This window comes from Citrus sinensis, chromosome 1, assembly GCF_022201045.2.
Source record: "Citrus sinensis cultivar Valencia sweet orange chromosome 1, DVS_A1.0, whole genome shotgun sequence".
NCBI lineage: Eukaryota > Viridiplantae > Streptophyta > Magnoliopsida > Sapindales > Rutaceae > Citrus > Citrus sinensis.
The window spans coordinates 20,976,632-20,989,253 of NC_068556.1; the positions used below are offsets into that span (position 1 = coordinate 20,976,632).

Consider the following 12,622-nt stretch of genomic DNA (forward strand, 5'->3'; position numbering starts at 1 on the left):
CTTTAAATTATCTCATTTACTTTTGAAAATTTCAAGTTACCCTCATTTTTTTTTAAAAGCTAAGGAAAGAAATAAAGATGAGTTGATGAACTTTTTTTTTCTTAATAAAAACGAGAATAAATTAAATTGAGCTATTTGAATATATTAATTTACATGGGTAATCCCAAGTTAATCCTTTAATTTATTAGAATGTAAAAGTTAATTATAACTAATTCTGTAGCTGATTTTTTTTTTTCTAATTCATAAGAATTTAGGGTGCCGATAGATAAAAATCACCCATTCACTCTTGCAAGATAGGGTTTTGGTGGCTCCTATCTAAAAGCAAACACAAGCACAAACACAAACACATGCCCAGCAGCTGCTGCTACTGCGTAGTTGCTAAACTATCACAAGCATGGCCGTCGGGTAACACTGCATCATAATCTCTCAAAAATTCACTCTATGCTCACTTGCTCACTTAATGTTTAATCGTTTGCTGATTTGTTAGTTTTTGTTTTGGTTTTGTGTAGCAAGAACAAGAGGATTTCCAAGGGGAAGAAAGGAGGCAAGAAGAAGGCGTAAGTGTTTTCTTTTCTTCTTTTTTTTTTTAAATTACATGAAATAAACCAAGCCCATCTTGTGTGTTTGTCGATCCGTTGTGTTTTCTGTGATAAAAGTTTTGATTTTGCTGTGTCACGTTCTGTAATAGTGCCGATCCATTCGCCAAGAAGGACTGGTATGATATCAAGGCTCCCTCTTGTTTCCGCGTCAGAAATGTTGGCAAGACTCTTGTTACCCGTACTCAGGGTACCAAGGTATTTTTGTTGTTGTTCATTCGTTATTTTTGTTTTTTTAATTTTATCCCTTTTTTTTTAATTTAAGACTATTGAATTAGCAACCATGTGTAGAATTGTTTTGTTGCTGTGTTTAATAACGATGGTATTTTGGAAGTAAATTCTTGTGGCTGGTGTTTGCTTTAGTGGATGCCGGCCAATTGTTCAAGGTTTATATCTATAGTGTATAATTTAACACTGATTTTTATTTTTTATTTCAACTCTTTGTAGAGAATATATTGTTGTTTTTGTAGTGTCTTTTTGTTTGTAAGATCTGAATGCATGGAATCACACACCAATATAGATAATATTTGCTTAGCAATTTTGGATAGGATGGTCTAAGTTCTTGATTAGTACAATGATTTAGATTAAAGTTTTCCATTCTGTTCCTAAGAGTAGAGAATTTCAGATATTGTAGACTATAGTAACTGAGTTGATTTAATGGCTTATGTATGTAGAGGAATATCATTAAAATTTTATTGGATGTTTTGTTCATGTGTGGATTTAATTATTTTATTTTAGTTATATGTATTTGCTCTTCACATGCACTGGTGTTCTTTAGCCTTGCACCTCAATTCTCTTGGACTTGAACCCTTGACCTCTTGCTTCACTGCATGAGGCCAACTAACTAGGATATCCTTTTTGGATAGTGTAGATATATATTTCTTCATACATTGAATTACTTGAGTCTCTTTATCAGATTGCATCAGAAGGACTTAAACACAGAGTGTTTGAGGTATCATTAGGTGATCTACATAATGAAGAAGAGCATGCTTACAGGAAGATCAGACTAAGAGCTGAAGATGTCCAAGGGAAGAATGTTTTGACAAACTTCTGGGTAAGGTTAATGGGATATATTTTGTTGGCTTTCACAATATTTCACTTTGTAAATGTGTCTGGTGTTATGTTAACGAATTTCTCTGTTTCTTTTGAATTATTTAGGGCATGGATTTCACTACAGACAAGCTGAGGTCCTTGGTTAGGAAGTGGCATACGTTGATTGAAGCTTACGTGGATGTCAAGACCACTGATAACTACACATTGAGGATGTTCTGCATTGGATTCACCAAGAGACTTCCAAATCAGGTTAAGAGGACTTGCTACGCACAGGCCAGCCAGATTAGACAGGTAACTGTTATGACGTGTCATTTTCATCAGTACATATGCTTTCCATTTAAATTGCTATTCATTTAATTTTTTATTTCAACCATTTCTTATTTTTATTGAGGCAATGTTTTCTGAATCTTTTGTTTTGTCAGATTCGCCGCAAGATGAGGGAGATCATGATTGCTCAGGCAGCATCCTGTGATCTTAAGGGCTTGGTCGAAAAGTTCATTGCTGAAATAATTGGAAGAGAGATTGAGAAGGCAACCTTAAGCATATACCCCTTACAAAATGTTTTCATTCGCAAAGTGAAGATCTTGAAAGCTCCTAAGTTTGATCTTGGAAAGTTGATGGAGGTTTGTCCAGTCTTTCTGTTCCTCCTCCCCCTTAATATCTGCTTCTGATTTAGTGTTTAAATCCATGGAAGAGGTACTGCTTGGATCATACATGCATGTTCAGATATAATGTTTAAACATAAATTTCTTGGCTAATTTCCTTTTTCCCCAAGCCCCGAACAACAGAAGTCCTAGGTTAGCTGATTCCATGACCTTCTCGAGGGCATTTTATCTCCTCTTTGTGAATGAGTTGTCCAAGTGGCATAAGTAAAATCATAGTTTCTGCAAAATCAATGTGGGCAGCTTTAATTCAAGTTGAAATTTGATGCATTTGAGCATTCTCCCAAATTCATATAATTTGTTTTCACCTTTGATATTTCATGTTCTTTGTCTACTTGTTCGTGGTGTCATATAGCTTTTGGCAGAAACTTCTTACAGTTAACTTATAGTCTAATTTTTCGTTTTGATGTTTTCTGTAGGTTCATGGTGATTACTCTGAGGATGTTGGTGTAAAGATGGAAAGGCCAGCTGATGAGCCCATTCCTGAAGCACCAACTGAAGTGATTGGAGCTTGAATAAAGAAATTTTTGTAGTTTGTCTTTATAACCAATCAGATCTAGTAATTTTTGGGCAGTTTTGTTTGTGATGAACTCAAATTTGTTTTGAGTTTACATATTTTATTCTACCTGATATTTGAGATGGCTGCAGCGGTTTGTGGTATGAACATGATTACCTTATTCTTTATTCCAGTGGATTAGATACATTATTCTAATTTTCTTCAAATCCAGCTTAGAGAAGCATCTATCTTTATGATCGGCTTTATGGAGTCCTTTAATGGTTTTTTATGAACCAAATCTCTCTTCTGATGCCCATGGATCTGATCGATGCTGAATCATAAGAATACAGAACTTTCAGTTGCTCAGGGACTAGTGTTTTAACCCCCACCATTTATTCTATAAAACGCACTTCCTTTGATATCAGAGAATCTGAGTCGAAGATTTTTTCTAGCATATTGAAACCCCACGCAGCAACTCTTGATACTCGTAGGTTTCTACGGACCAAATCCGCTCTGTTGAAACTTGATTAGCTGGAGAGAGTTAATAGCATTATAGCAATGTGGCATGCGAGAATATAGGAGAAACTTGTACTGCATTGACATAGTTTATGAGAAGAAATAACATAAAAAAATGCTGAAACAGCTTATTCTGATTACATCAGGTCTACTTCTAGCGGTTCCTCTGGGTTACATCATACTAGTTTCCTCCCAACAAATTACAAATACAACTGAAGATAAAACATGATATGAGATGCAAGTTAAAAGCATGGAAAACCTGTGCCGGTAAAAACAACAGGCTCAGTCTCCATTAGTTGAAGGTCTCATACACCCACATAAACAGCCCTTCCGCCTTCCAGTGCTACTTCTCCCACCACTGTAAATGAAGTCCCTCAAGAGAGCACCTGTTCTACTCCCCGAAAACTTCTGTTTGCCTTCGGTTTTGCTTTCATCCTCTAGTTTTAGCAGAATATATTGGATGCTTTGCACAGCTAGTTGCAATCGTCCAATCTTTTCAGATCCTTCCTGTGCTTGTTCTGCCACCTTCTTTCTTCCAGCATCTTCCAACTCTGCTGCAGACTTGCCATCGAAAGATGGACTCTGTTCAGTATCTTTCGTCAACTGATCATTGATACCCACTAGCTCAACAACAGTCTCCTCAACTTCTTTTAACTGTCTTTTCACTTGTTCATATTCAGGATCGTTGGCTGCCTTCTTGCTCTTGTTCATCTCCATTTTGTTTTTCAAGTCTTGGACAGTGGTTTGAAGACTAGTCAATTTCTGAGCATCAGAAGCAAGTCTCTCCAAAATCTTTCTCTTGCTCCCTTCTTTGTTGGTGTCTGCATTGCTGCTGGAAACCTCTAGCTTGTCAACACCTAGCTCCTTCTCAATTTCCAGTTCTGAAAAGGGATTCTTCGATTCTACAGCCTTGGACTGACTACGTACTGAGGTATTTGCCGCTGGTGCAGCTGCTCGCTTTTGTTGGTCATGTACCATTGGATCAAGGCCACAGTCTTGTTCAGCACATTCCCATAAACCAAGCATCTGATCATTGGAACCAGTGTTCTCTCCCCGCCTTTTTCCATAGAATGAATAATCTGAGACTTGATCGAGTGGAATATCTTTCATCAATGTCCTACTACTAACTTCAGAAGTTTCAGGTTTACTCTTGTCAGTTAACTTACCCTGGAGTTCTATCTCTTCCTTCTGATTAGCTACTCCTTGACATGAGGTGCTTCTTAATTTCGAATCTTCAGTCTCAGATATTTGATCTTCTACCTTAATGCTGTTTTTCATACTTTCCTGGACTACAAGCCTTTCAATTTCTTCAACAAATGCCTTTTCAACTGCTTTAATTCTAGTCTGCATCTCTTGCAATTCTGAAATACCATCTGCTACTGCAATGCTTTTAACTTCAGGTTCTTGACTGTTCATCAGGTGAAGTTGACTAGGCATTTCTGAATTCTGTTGAGACAACAAAAAGATATCTTATTATTATGCAGAAAAGCTTGATAGCAGGATTCAATGGTAAAAGATATGGAGATCAATTCCACAAATACGCTCAGCACAGATGCAATGCAACCAGAAATTCCTACAAATTCTGATAAAGTGAAAGAGAAATATGATCCCGTGCGGGATTGCAGTTGTTCAAAAGTGATGTTCAGAAACTAAAAGCTAATTTTGGAGTTAATAAAGCTACAACATAACCAAACTAGCTCTTAGTCTTTTAAAGTAGAAGATTTAAGTTAGCAACTTAGCTCCACCTTTCTAAGGCAACATAAAGGATAATGGAGAAAGTAGAAAACGGAAACATTGTCTACTTGTGATCAAGATGCTCATCTGATTCAATGATCAATGTTTTCAAGAAGAGAAAAAGCATTACCTTTTGTTCACCATTGCCTGCCAGAACATGCTTTTTCTGATGAAGAATATTGAGCTCAAGAGATGTTATGTTATCTTTGAGGGAAGCTATAACAGGGTCATATGAAGACAACCGAGACTTTAACCGTCCAATTTGACTTTCCAAAGAACCAATTCTTTCTTTCATCTGTTTTGACTCCAAACTTTTAGTTGCACTTCCATCTTCAAGACTCTCACAAACCTCAGCAAGTTCGTGCACTTTATTTTCAAGCAAAACTTCACGGGTGGAGGACATTTGCAGATCAAAATAAAAAGATGTAGCCTCCGACTCCCAAAGTTCAAACTCATTGCTTCTCTCCTGCAGTTCAGAACTCAAATACACTTCTCTAATCCTGTGTTCTTCAATCTCATCATGTAATATACCCACTTCAGCTTCCAAACTTTTATTTACTTCTTGAAGGCATTCAAGCTCCCTTTCTTGCTTAGAACAATCTCTGGATATTTCAAGAATTCGCTTCTCTGCATTCTCTTTGATAAGCTTCAATTCATCACATTCCCTCTTCAGATCCTCGACAGTTATGCACAATTCCACATTCAGGTTATGCGTAGCCTTAAGCTTCTGTTCTGCTTCTAAAAGATCTGAGGCCTTCTGTCTCAGAGAATCATGTCCAATGAAAATCTGAATGTTTAACTGATCATTGAGGTCACTGACTTCATGTAGCTCCTTTTGCAACTTATCAACTGTTTCATTCAGATGTAGGCCTTCTGCTTCTTTCATTTCCAACTTCCTCCCCAATAATTCAACCTTCCCCTGGAGTTCACCATTAGTCATATGGAGATGGTTGAGATCTTCAAATAATGCTTTAACTTCCTCAGCTTTCTCAATGCCAAAGCTCTTGAAAACTGTTGAGACATTACCAAGATCTAGTGCTTCCTGGAGAAGAACAATATTTTCTTCTTCAAGAGCAGAAATCTCCTTTTTCAATCCCAAAAATCTCTCATACAAAAGTCTGTCTTCTTCAAGCAGCTTGGAATTCTCTTCTTGTAATGTCAAGTAAGCCTCCTGCAAACTTGCCAGCTTCAGACCCTGAGTTTCTAATTCATCCTTCAATGAATCTTGCCGTTGCTCTCCCTCACTCACCTCCAACATTAACTGTTTGTTCATCTCAAGCAGCTCGTCCTTATCTTTTTGAAGCATCATATGCTGCTCTGTCATGCTCATAAGCTCCTGCTCAAAGATTTTCTTTCCTGACTCCTGTTCAGCTCCATCTAATCTCAGCTGTCCAATTAAAGTCAGAAGCACTGTGTTCTCAATTACTAGTTGCTGCTTCTCATCCTCATTTCTTAAGACTGAACTTTTTAGGTCCTCTATATCCTCCACAATTTGTGGAATAGGAATATGACCTTGTTCAATCTTACCTTCATGCCAATTAGCAGGGTCAAATTGAAGAACTCTGAACACTTGATAAATCCCTGTCCTCAGCTTTTCAAGTTCATCAAGCAAGAACTCTGTTTCCACCTGCTGCTCAAGATTTTCACTCTCCAACTCTGCTATCAATTTATCTGACAATTTGGAGGCCTCAACATGCTTTTGACATTCTATCAACAGAGATAAGTTCTTTTCTTCCAGATCTTTTATAAACTTTTGCAAAATGAAGATTTCAACCTGAGCCTTTACAGCTTTATCCAGTTCTTCTTCAAACTCTTTCTTCCTTAATGTTGTTTCTTCCTGCAGTTGATGGACAAGGCTTTCCAGATCTACCATCCTGGATTCACTTGATTGCACATAATTAGCACGCTCTAGTTGCTCATTCGTGAGGGAATATCGTAGTTCTTCTACTTGACTGAGTGTGGATTCTTTCTCCCTCTCTATATCAGCATATTTTTCTTCTAATTTTGTAAACCTCCTCTCCAGGTTTCCAAGTCTTTTTTCAACATCTTCCAGCTGAGAGACTAGAGTGCTTCTTTCATTTAAAAGATTGGATTTCTCATTTTTTAGCATCCGGCAGAAATCTTCTAAGCTCTTTGACTTCGCCCGCAGACCCTCAAGCTCAACATTTGCACCAGCAAGGGAATGCTCCAGCATGACGTTTTTCTCCAAGAGCTTCTGCATATTCTCAGTCATAATTTGTAACTGAGAAAGTAGGGTGGCTTTCTCAGCAACAAGAGAGGATTTCTCTTCTCGTAGAAACTGGCAGGACTTCTGCAAGTCGTTGACCCTCTCTCCTGACCCTTCTAACTTAATATTCATTTCTGATAGTGAACCCTCCAGAGCAGCATTTTTCTTCAAAAGATTATCAAAGTTCTTCAACTTCTCGTGTAGAACTTCTTTCTCATCTCCTTGCTCTTTGCATACTTCTTTCAGCTTTGAGTTCTCCTCTCGCAATTCCTTTACAGCTGATCCAAGGTGTTCAGGATTCAGACCAACTGACAGCACTTGCTCCACCAAAGCCTGATATCTCCTACTTAAGCCCATTATTTCCTCCTTCAAATGACGAACCTCTAGCTGAAGGGCATTACTTTTGTCCTCTTGTAGTGCAATCTCCTTTTCAAGTTTCTCTTTCATCTCCTTCAGGTTAAATATTTCATTTTGTAGATTCTGAATCGTAATGGTGGAAGAACTATTCAATTCAACCAGGCTCTGGTTCTCTCTTTTAACTTGCTCAATGCCTTCCTCAAGATCATGGTTGCATACCTCCATGTCCTTCATTTTTTGCAGCTTATTTTGAAGCTCCAATGTCAGAGCTTTCTGCTCATGTTGAGATTGCGAGTGCAACTTCTGTAAAGTCTGAAGTGTAACTTCAACTTGGGCAAATCGTGACTGTTCATCCTGCAAAGAAGCCTGAAGATTCTCCAGCTCCCTTTGCTTCTGCGAGAGTTCTTGATCCTTGATTGCTATCTTCTGCACCAGACTCTCTGCCTCCACCTGCAGAGAATGGTTTGCCCTCTCTAACAGAACACACTGTTGTTCAGAAGTCCTCAATTTTTCAGCCCCCATAAGAATTTCACTGTTTAGTTGTTTGGCATGCTCTTGGGCATTAAAAATTTCACTCTCCATCTGAGCTATTTTATCCAAACACTGCTCATACCGGAAAGCTATGGCTTCTTTTTCTTCATTTAGTCCAGTAAGAGCTTGCTTCAGTGCTTTAACCTCAGTTTCAGCTTTTTCAGTTTGTTCATTGAGCATGCCGGCATTTTCCTCAGCAAGTGAGATTTTACTCTCCAGTGCATATATCATCTCAAGACATTGCTTGTACTGAAGAAGACCAGCTTCCTTTTCATTCTCTAACCTGGAAAGTTCTTGCTTGAGCTTTTGAGCTTCTATTTCTGCTTTTGAGGCTCGCTCATTAAGTCCTTTTGAATCCTCTTGGGCTTGGATGATCATTTTCTCCAGAGTAGATATTCTTTCCAAACAATGATTGTACTGCAGAAGACCGGCATCCCTCTCAGCTTCTAATCTAATAAGTGCTTCTTTCAGTACTTTAACTTCAATGTCTGCTTTGCTAGCTCGTTCATCAAGTCCACCAGCATCCTTTTGAGCATGATTAAGTTCCCTCTCCAGGCTTGAAAACTTCTGCAAACTCTGCTGGTATTGCATAAGAATGGCTTCCTTTTCGGCCTCAATTTCTGCAAGGGTTTTCTTCAAGGTTTCTAGTTCACTGTCAGCTTTATCCTCTGCTTCATGAACAGTCATTCCTTTTCTAATTCTTCCTTCAGCAAGTTTTGAGTTTTGAGGCACCATTTCTCCGGAACCAAACATTTCATTGAGCTGCTTTAAACCCCTTTTGCTTATTCCAGAGTCTGATTCTTCCGAATACATGCCATTCCTTTTTAAGGCATGTAAATTGGTTGAAGAGAATCCCAGTGCATCTTTCTGCAAATCATCAGGGTCAACCAGTGCACGTATTGGATGCAGCATTTCTGGTGTGTGAGGCTCACCCTCAGGACCTGATGAGCCTAGGGTTGAATCATCGCGTATTACATAGGGCACTTGGTTGGGAAATGCTTCAGACATTGTTCGATGGGCCTGACGGAGCTCTCCAGTTGCATTATCGTATCTCTCTGCTAATGCACGATAAGCTCGGTAGAACTCCTCAACCAATTTCATGAGCTCCGGACGTTTCTTATAGTACATTTCTGCCCTCCTTGCAAAAGAATCTGCATCTTCTTCAATGAGCTTGATCATTGCTTTGACTTTGGCATCCATATCTGTTTTAACAGAGTCCAAATCAGGTGACCAGCAACCCAAAAGTTTTGAACATACATATATAGAGATATATGCATACATTCACTTGTACTCATTTATAAATGGGGGAAAAAGATGAGCCATCTCTCAATGTGATATTCTGCTGACAACCATCAGAGTTATACTTCTCTTAAAAATATAACAGTTAGATTGGAAACCTCGGAACAGCAAGATGGCATCCTCGGATCATCCAAATGTACAATATGTTTCATGTTGTAATGTCAGCTAATATAAAAGATTGCTTGGTTATTTTAGGTCTTTGTGATAACCTAATACCTGACCTGAGAAGACTTGATGGCTTTTAACAGAAGCCAAACATAATATTGATGATAATAATAATAATAGATGTTTAAATAGTGAAAGAGATTGAATGAACGGTTCAAGCGATAAATTATTTGAACTAGGTTGGGTTTCAGTTCATATACAAAATAATTCCTGGTTTTTCAAAGATCAGGGAAAGTCATCTACTCTTTATCAACATGAACCCAAAGTCATCTTCAAATTATGTGGTAAGGACAGTTAAACATTCCAGGTGATGAGGGCGCACTAAGTTGGGGAATCCACGAAGAAATCTAACTTTGCTTTTAAACTACTAATGAGAGTTGCTACTTCCTCAAAACAAACAAACCATATACAAATAAATGTATGTATGTGAGACAAATAGATGATTATTATGATTCATAAACAGCTGTTGCTCAAGCATGGTTACCCATCAAAATTATAGAAGATATTGGAATATACCTGTAAGATTTTCCTGAAGCCATTTTGAATTCTTCGGGCTAATGTGGCTGTCCCACCACCAAGAGTACATGCGCCTTGACTCCTGATGTAGCAAGGCTGCCATGACTCCAGCAAACAACAAAATTGCAACTGGTTTGGATGTTGGCAAGGCCGGGTTTTTATACCAGAAATAAGTAACCAGGAAATATGTCCACGCCAGAATAGCAACTTAACATATTACCACCATCAAACTATATTCTAAAAGAGCCTTTATATATCAGCATGCCTCACTTCTTGAACACTCACCAGGATAACCAAGTAACTGTAAAAATAAAAGATGATCAGAAACAGATTATTCACATCAACTTATTTAGACAATGGGATGAACAGATAGCTATCTCATCAAGTTCAACGGAGATTGGAAATTACCTGTTCAATTGAGCATCACTCTTGTCAATTTAAGCAAATGTGGCTCCTTACTTCAATAACCTTTTAAAATAGCAAATCAGATGCACACTGACATATGAAAAAAGTAAAGGCAAATTAGATCTTCAATTTCTATAGATAAAGAAGGCTCTGAGAAGTTAAGATTAACAGCATACAAACACTCATAAGTAACAAATGTAATCGCTAAGAAACAAACACATAAACACAATCAAAGAACATCATATGATTTCCAGAAGTACAAGACGTAAGAACCCAGTAATATGCAGCATTATAAATACTTGATTAATAAGAGTAAATGCAAGTGATTAAACGGAAGGGAAATTATTACTGATCAGGAAAAATCAGAAGATTGTTTTCAGGAAAAAAAATCATGCAACAATCTCCATTTAAAGAAGCGGGAAGGCATTATCTTGCATGAACAATCGACTCAACAAGTGGAACTGCATATATAGTTTTCAAATGAATCATCAGATCAAAGTACTTACCAAAAGGACAGAAATGAAGACAAGATCTGATCACCAAGAAAAGCTACAACTCTGAGAAACACAGAAAAAGAATACACCATAAGCAAAAGTGCCACTTCAGAAACAGCTCCAAAAACGATTCTTCAACAACAGCAAGATCAAAAACTTACCAAATGAATCAATCCAGTAATGGGTTCTGATCAGATAACAAAAACTACCATTCAAATGGGTGTTAAAAAAAGAAAAAAAAAACTGCAAAGCAAATGCTTTTTTGATGAAGCAACAAGACCAGGAGAACACACCAAAAGAATGAAAAAAAAAAAATTTCAGGAGCAGCTGCGATAGTAAGCCTCCAGCTGCACATACTCTACAGTCACCCCATTTTCTTTTCTCTAGCACACACACTCTCTCTCCCTCCCTGACTCTCTCTCTCTCTTACAAATGGGTTCATTTGATTGCATTATATTCTTTATTATACAAGATTTGGTGAAGTGAACTGTAAAACTACTGACACATAGCTTGTATCCTTGCAGTTTCGTATAAAAAATGTACATGTACATCAAAAGTAAACAAGCTTGCATCAGTTTTACTGTTAGTGATAATTTAATTAATTGATAATCTACGAAACGGTCACATTCTTGAGCTCTTGCTGTCTCTTGTCGTTACTTCTTACGTGGGCAGTTTATATAATCGATTTTTCGAATGACTTGTAGTGACTAATCTACCCTTGCTTAACTTCTGTAATCTGTTCTTTCTTGGGTTTCTTAAATCAAAATTTAATAACTACCCAGATTACGATATGCAATTATCATTAATCGTATGATCATGATTTTTTTTCTATTAAACGTGAAACATAATTCAATGTAAATTCAACTCAAATAGTATCAAAGAGGATTTCTGTTCAAGAAAGAAAAATTATAATGTAGGTAAATGTTATGCAATTAATAAAGCTAGCTGCTCAGTGCTGAAGAATGCTGACTATGTGACCCATAACCCATTGACTATTAATAGCAGGCGAGTGAAGGTTGCTTCATCATTGTCATGGGTACAAAGCATTGATATATTTCTTATTTATTTTATTTAAATTATTTTCTTTTAACTCCCAAAATAAAATTATTCAATGAAACCATAATGTTTGTTGTTTATTCCGTTGATTTCACATGACTCATCAATTTTATTCGCGATTCATGTTTATATTTAAAATAATTTGTTTGAAAATGTGGCTTGCAAGCGGCCAAAAGAAAAGTCTAAAGGAAACTATGCAACATTAAAATAATAATCGAAAATTTTGGCCATTTTTGTCAAAAAAAATGAGGCACAAAGATGGGGATTTGGTCTTTGGTTTATTTTAATCGTTGTCTTTAAGGTGGGTGGTTGCCTTTCGAAGGTGGGACTTTATTGAAGCTACATACTTTCTTTGAAAGAAATACACTATATCTCAGTACAAATATTACATGCCATACTTTGGTATAATTTTATATTATAATTTATTTTATTTTTTTAAAAGCATATCTTCAGTTTATTGTTGCAAATCTAAAGGAATGTGCAAGAAAAGAGTGATAACATAAAAGTTAGATTAG

The 12,622-nt window shown here is 37.1% G+C and overlaps 2 protein-coding genes across 2 annotated transcripts; one reads left to right on the forward strand and one right to left on the reverse strand.

Annotated features, from left to right (window-relative positions):
- Positions 1-263: 263 nt before the first annotated feature.
- Positions 264-3,061, forward strand: LOC102619646 (40S ribosomal protein S3a). Its single transcript, XM_006489378.4, has 7 exons — positions 264-405; positions 510-557; positions 689-794; positions 1,513-1,650; positions 1,755-1,940; positions 2,072-2,272; positions 2,731-3,061. Exons 1-7 carry the CDS (start codon positions 395-397, stop codon positions 2,824-2,826), a joined length of 786 nt encoding a protein of 261 aa, XP_006489441.1. The 5' UTR covers positions 264-394; the 3' UTR covers positions 2,827-3,061.
- A 322-nt stretch (positions 3,062-3,383) lies between these two features.
- Positions 3,384-11,575, reverse strand: LOC102619162 (protein NETWORKED 1A). The gene is made up of 6 exons (XM_006489377.4): positions 11,213-11,575; positions 11,064-11,114; positions 10,561-10,647; positions 10,153-10,453; positions 5,188-9,374; positions 3,384-4,769 (listed from the first exon to the last, which is right to left on the reverse strand). The coding sequence occupies exons 4-6, from the start codon at positions 10,253-10,255 to the stop codon at positions 3,606-3,608; spliced, it is 5,454 nt and encodes a 1,817-aa protein (XP_006489440.2). The 5' UTR covers positions 10,256-10,453; positions 10,561-10,647; positions 11,064-11,114; positions 11,213-11,575; the 3' UTR covers positions 3,384-3,605.
- Positions 11,576-12,622: the final 1,047 nt, after the last annotated feature.

What these genes read in the sequence shown, in the direction of transcription:
- LOC102619646 (XM_006489378.4), top strand. An exon ending in CCCGTACTCAGGGTACCAAG is followed by an intron (nt 795 to 1,512) that starts GTATTTTTGTTG and finishes TCTCTTTATCAG; the next exon opens with ATTGCATCAGAAGGACTTAA. An exon ending in ATCTTGGAAAGTTGATGGAG is followed by an intron (nt 2,273 to 2,730) that starts GTTTGTCCAGTC and finishes TGTTTTCTGTAG; the next exon opens with GTTCATGGTGATTACTCTGA.
- LOC102619162 (XM_006489377.4), bottom strand. Translation starts at nt 10,255, where the DNA reads ATGGCAGCCTTGCTACATCAGGAGTCAAGGCGCATGTACTCTTGGTGG. An exon ending in GCTTCAGGAAAATCTTACAG is followed by an intron (nt 9,375 to 10,152) that starts GTATATTCCAAT and finishes CTGTTAAAACAG; the next exon opens with ATATGGATGCCAAAGTCAAA. An exon ending in CAGGCAATGGTGAACAAAAG is followed by an intron (nt 4,770 to 5,187) that starts GTAATGCTTTTT and finishes TTGTCTCAACAG; the next exon opens with AATTCAGAAATGCCTAGTCA.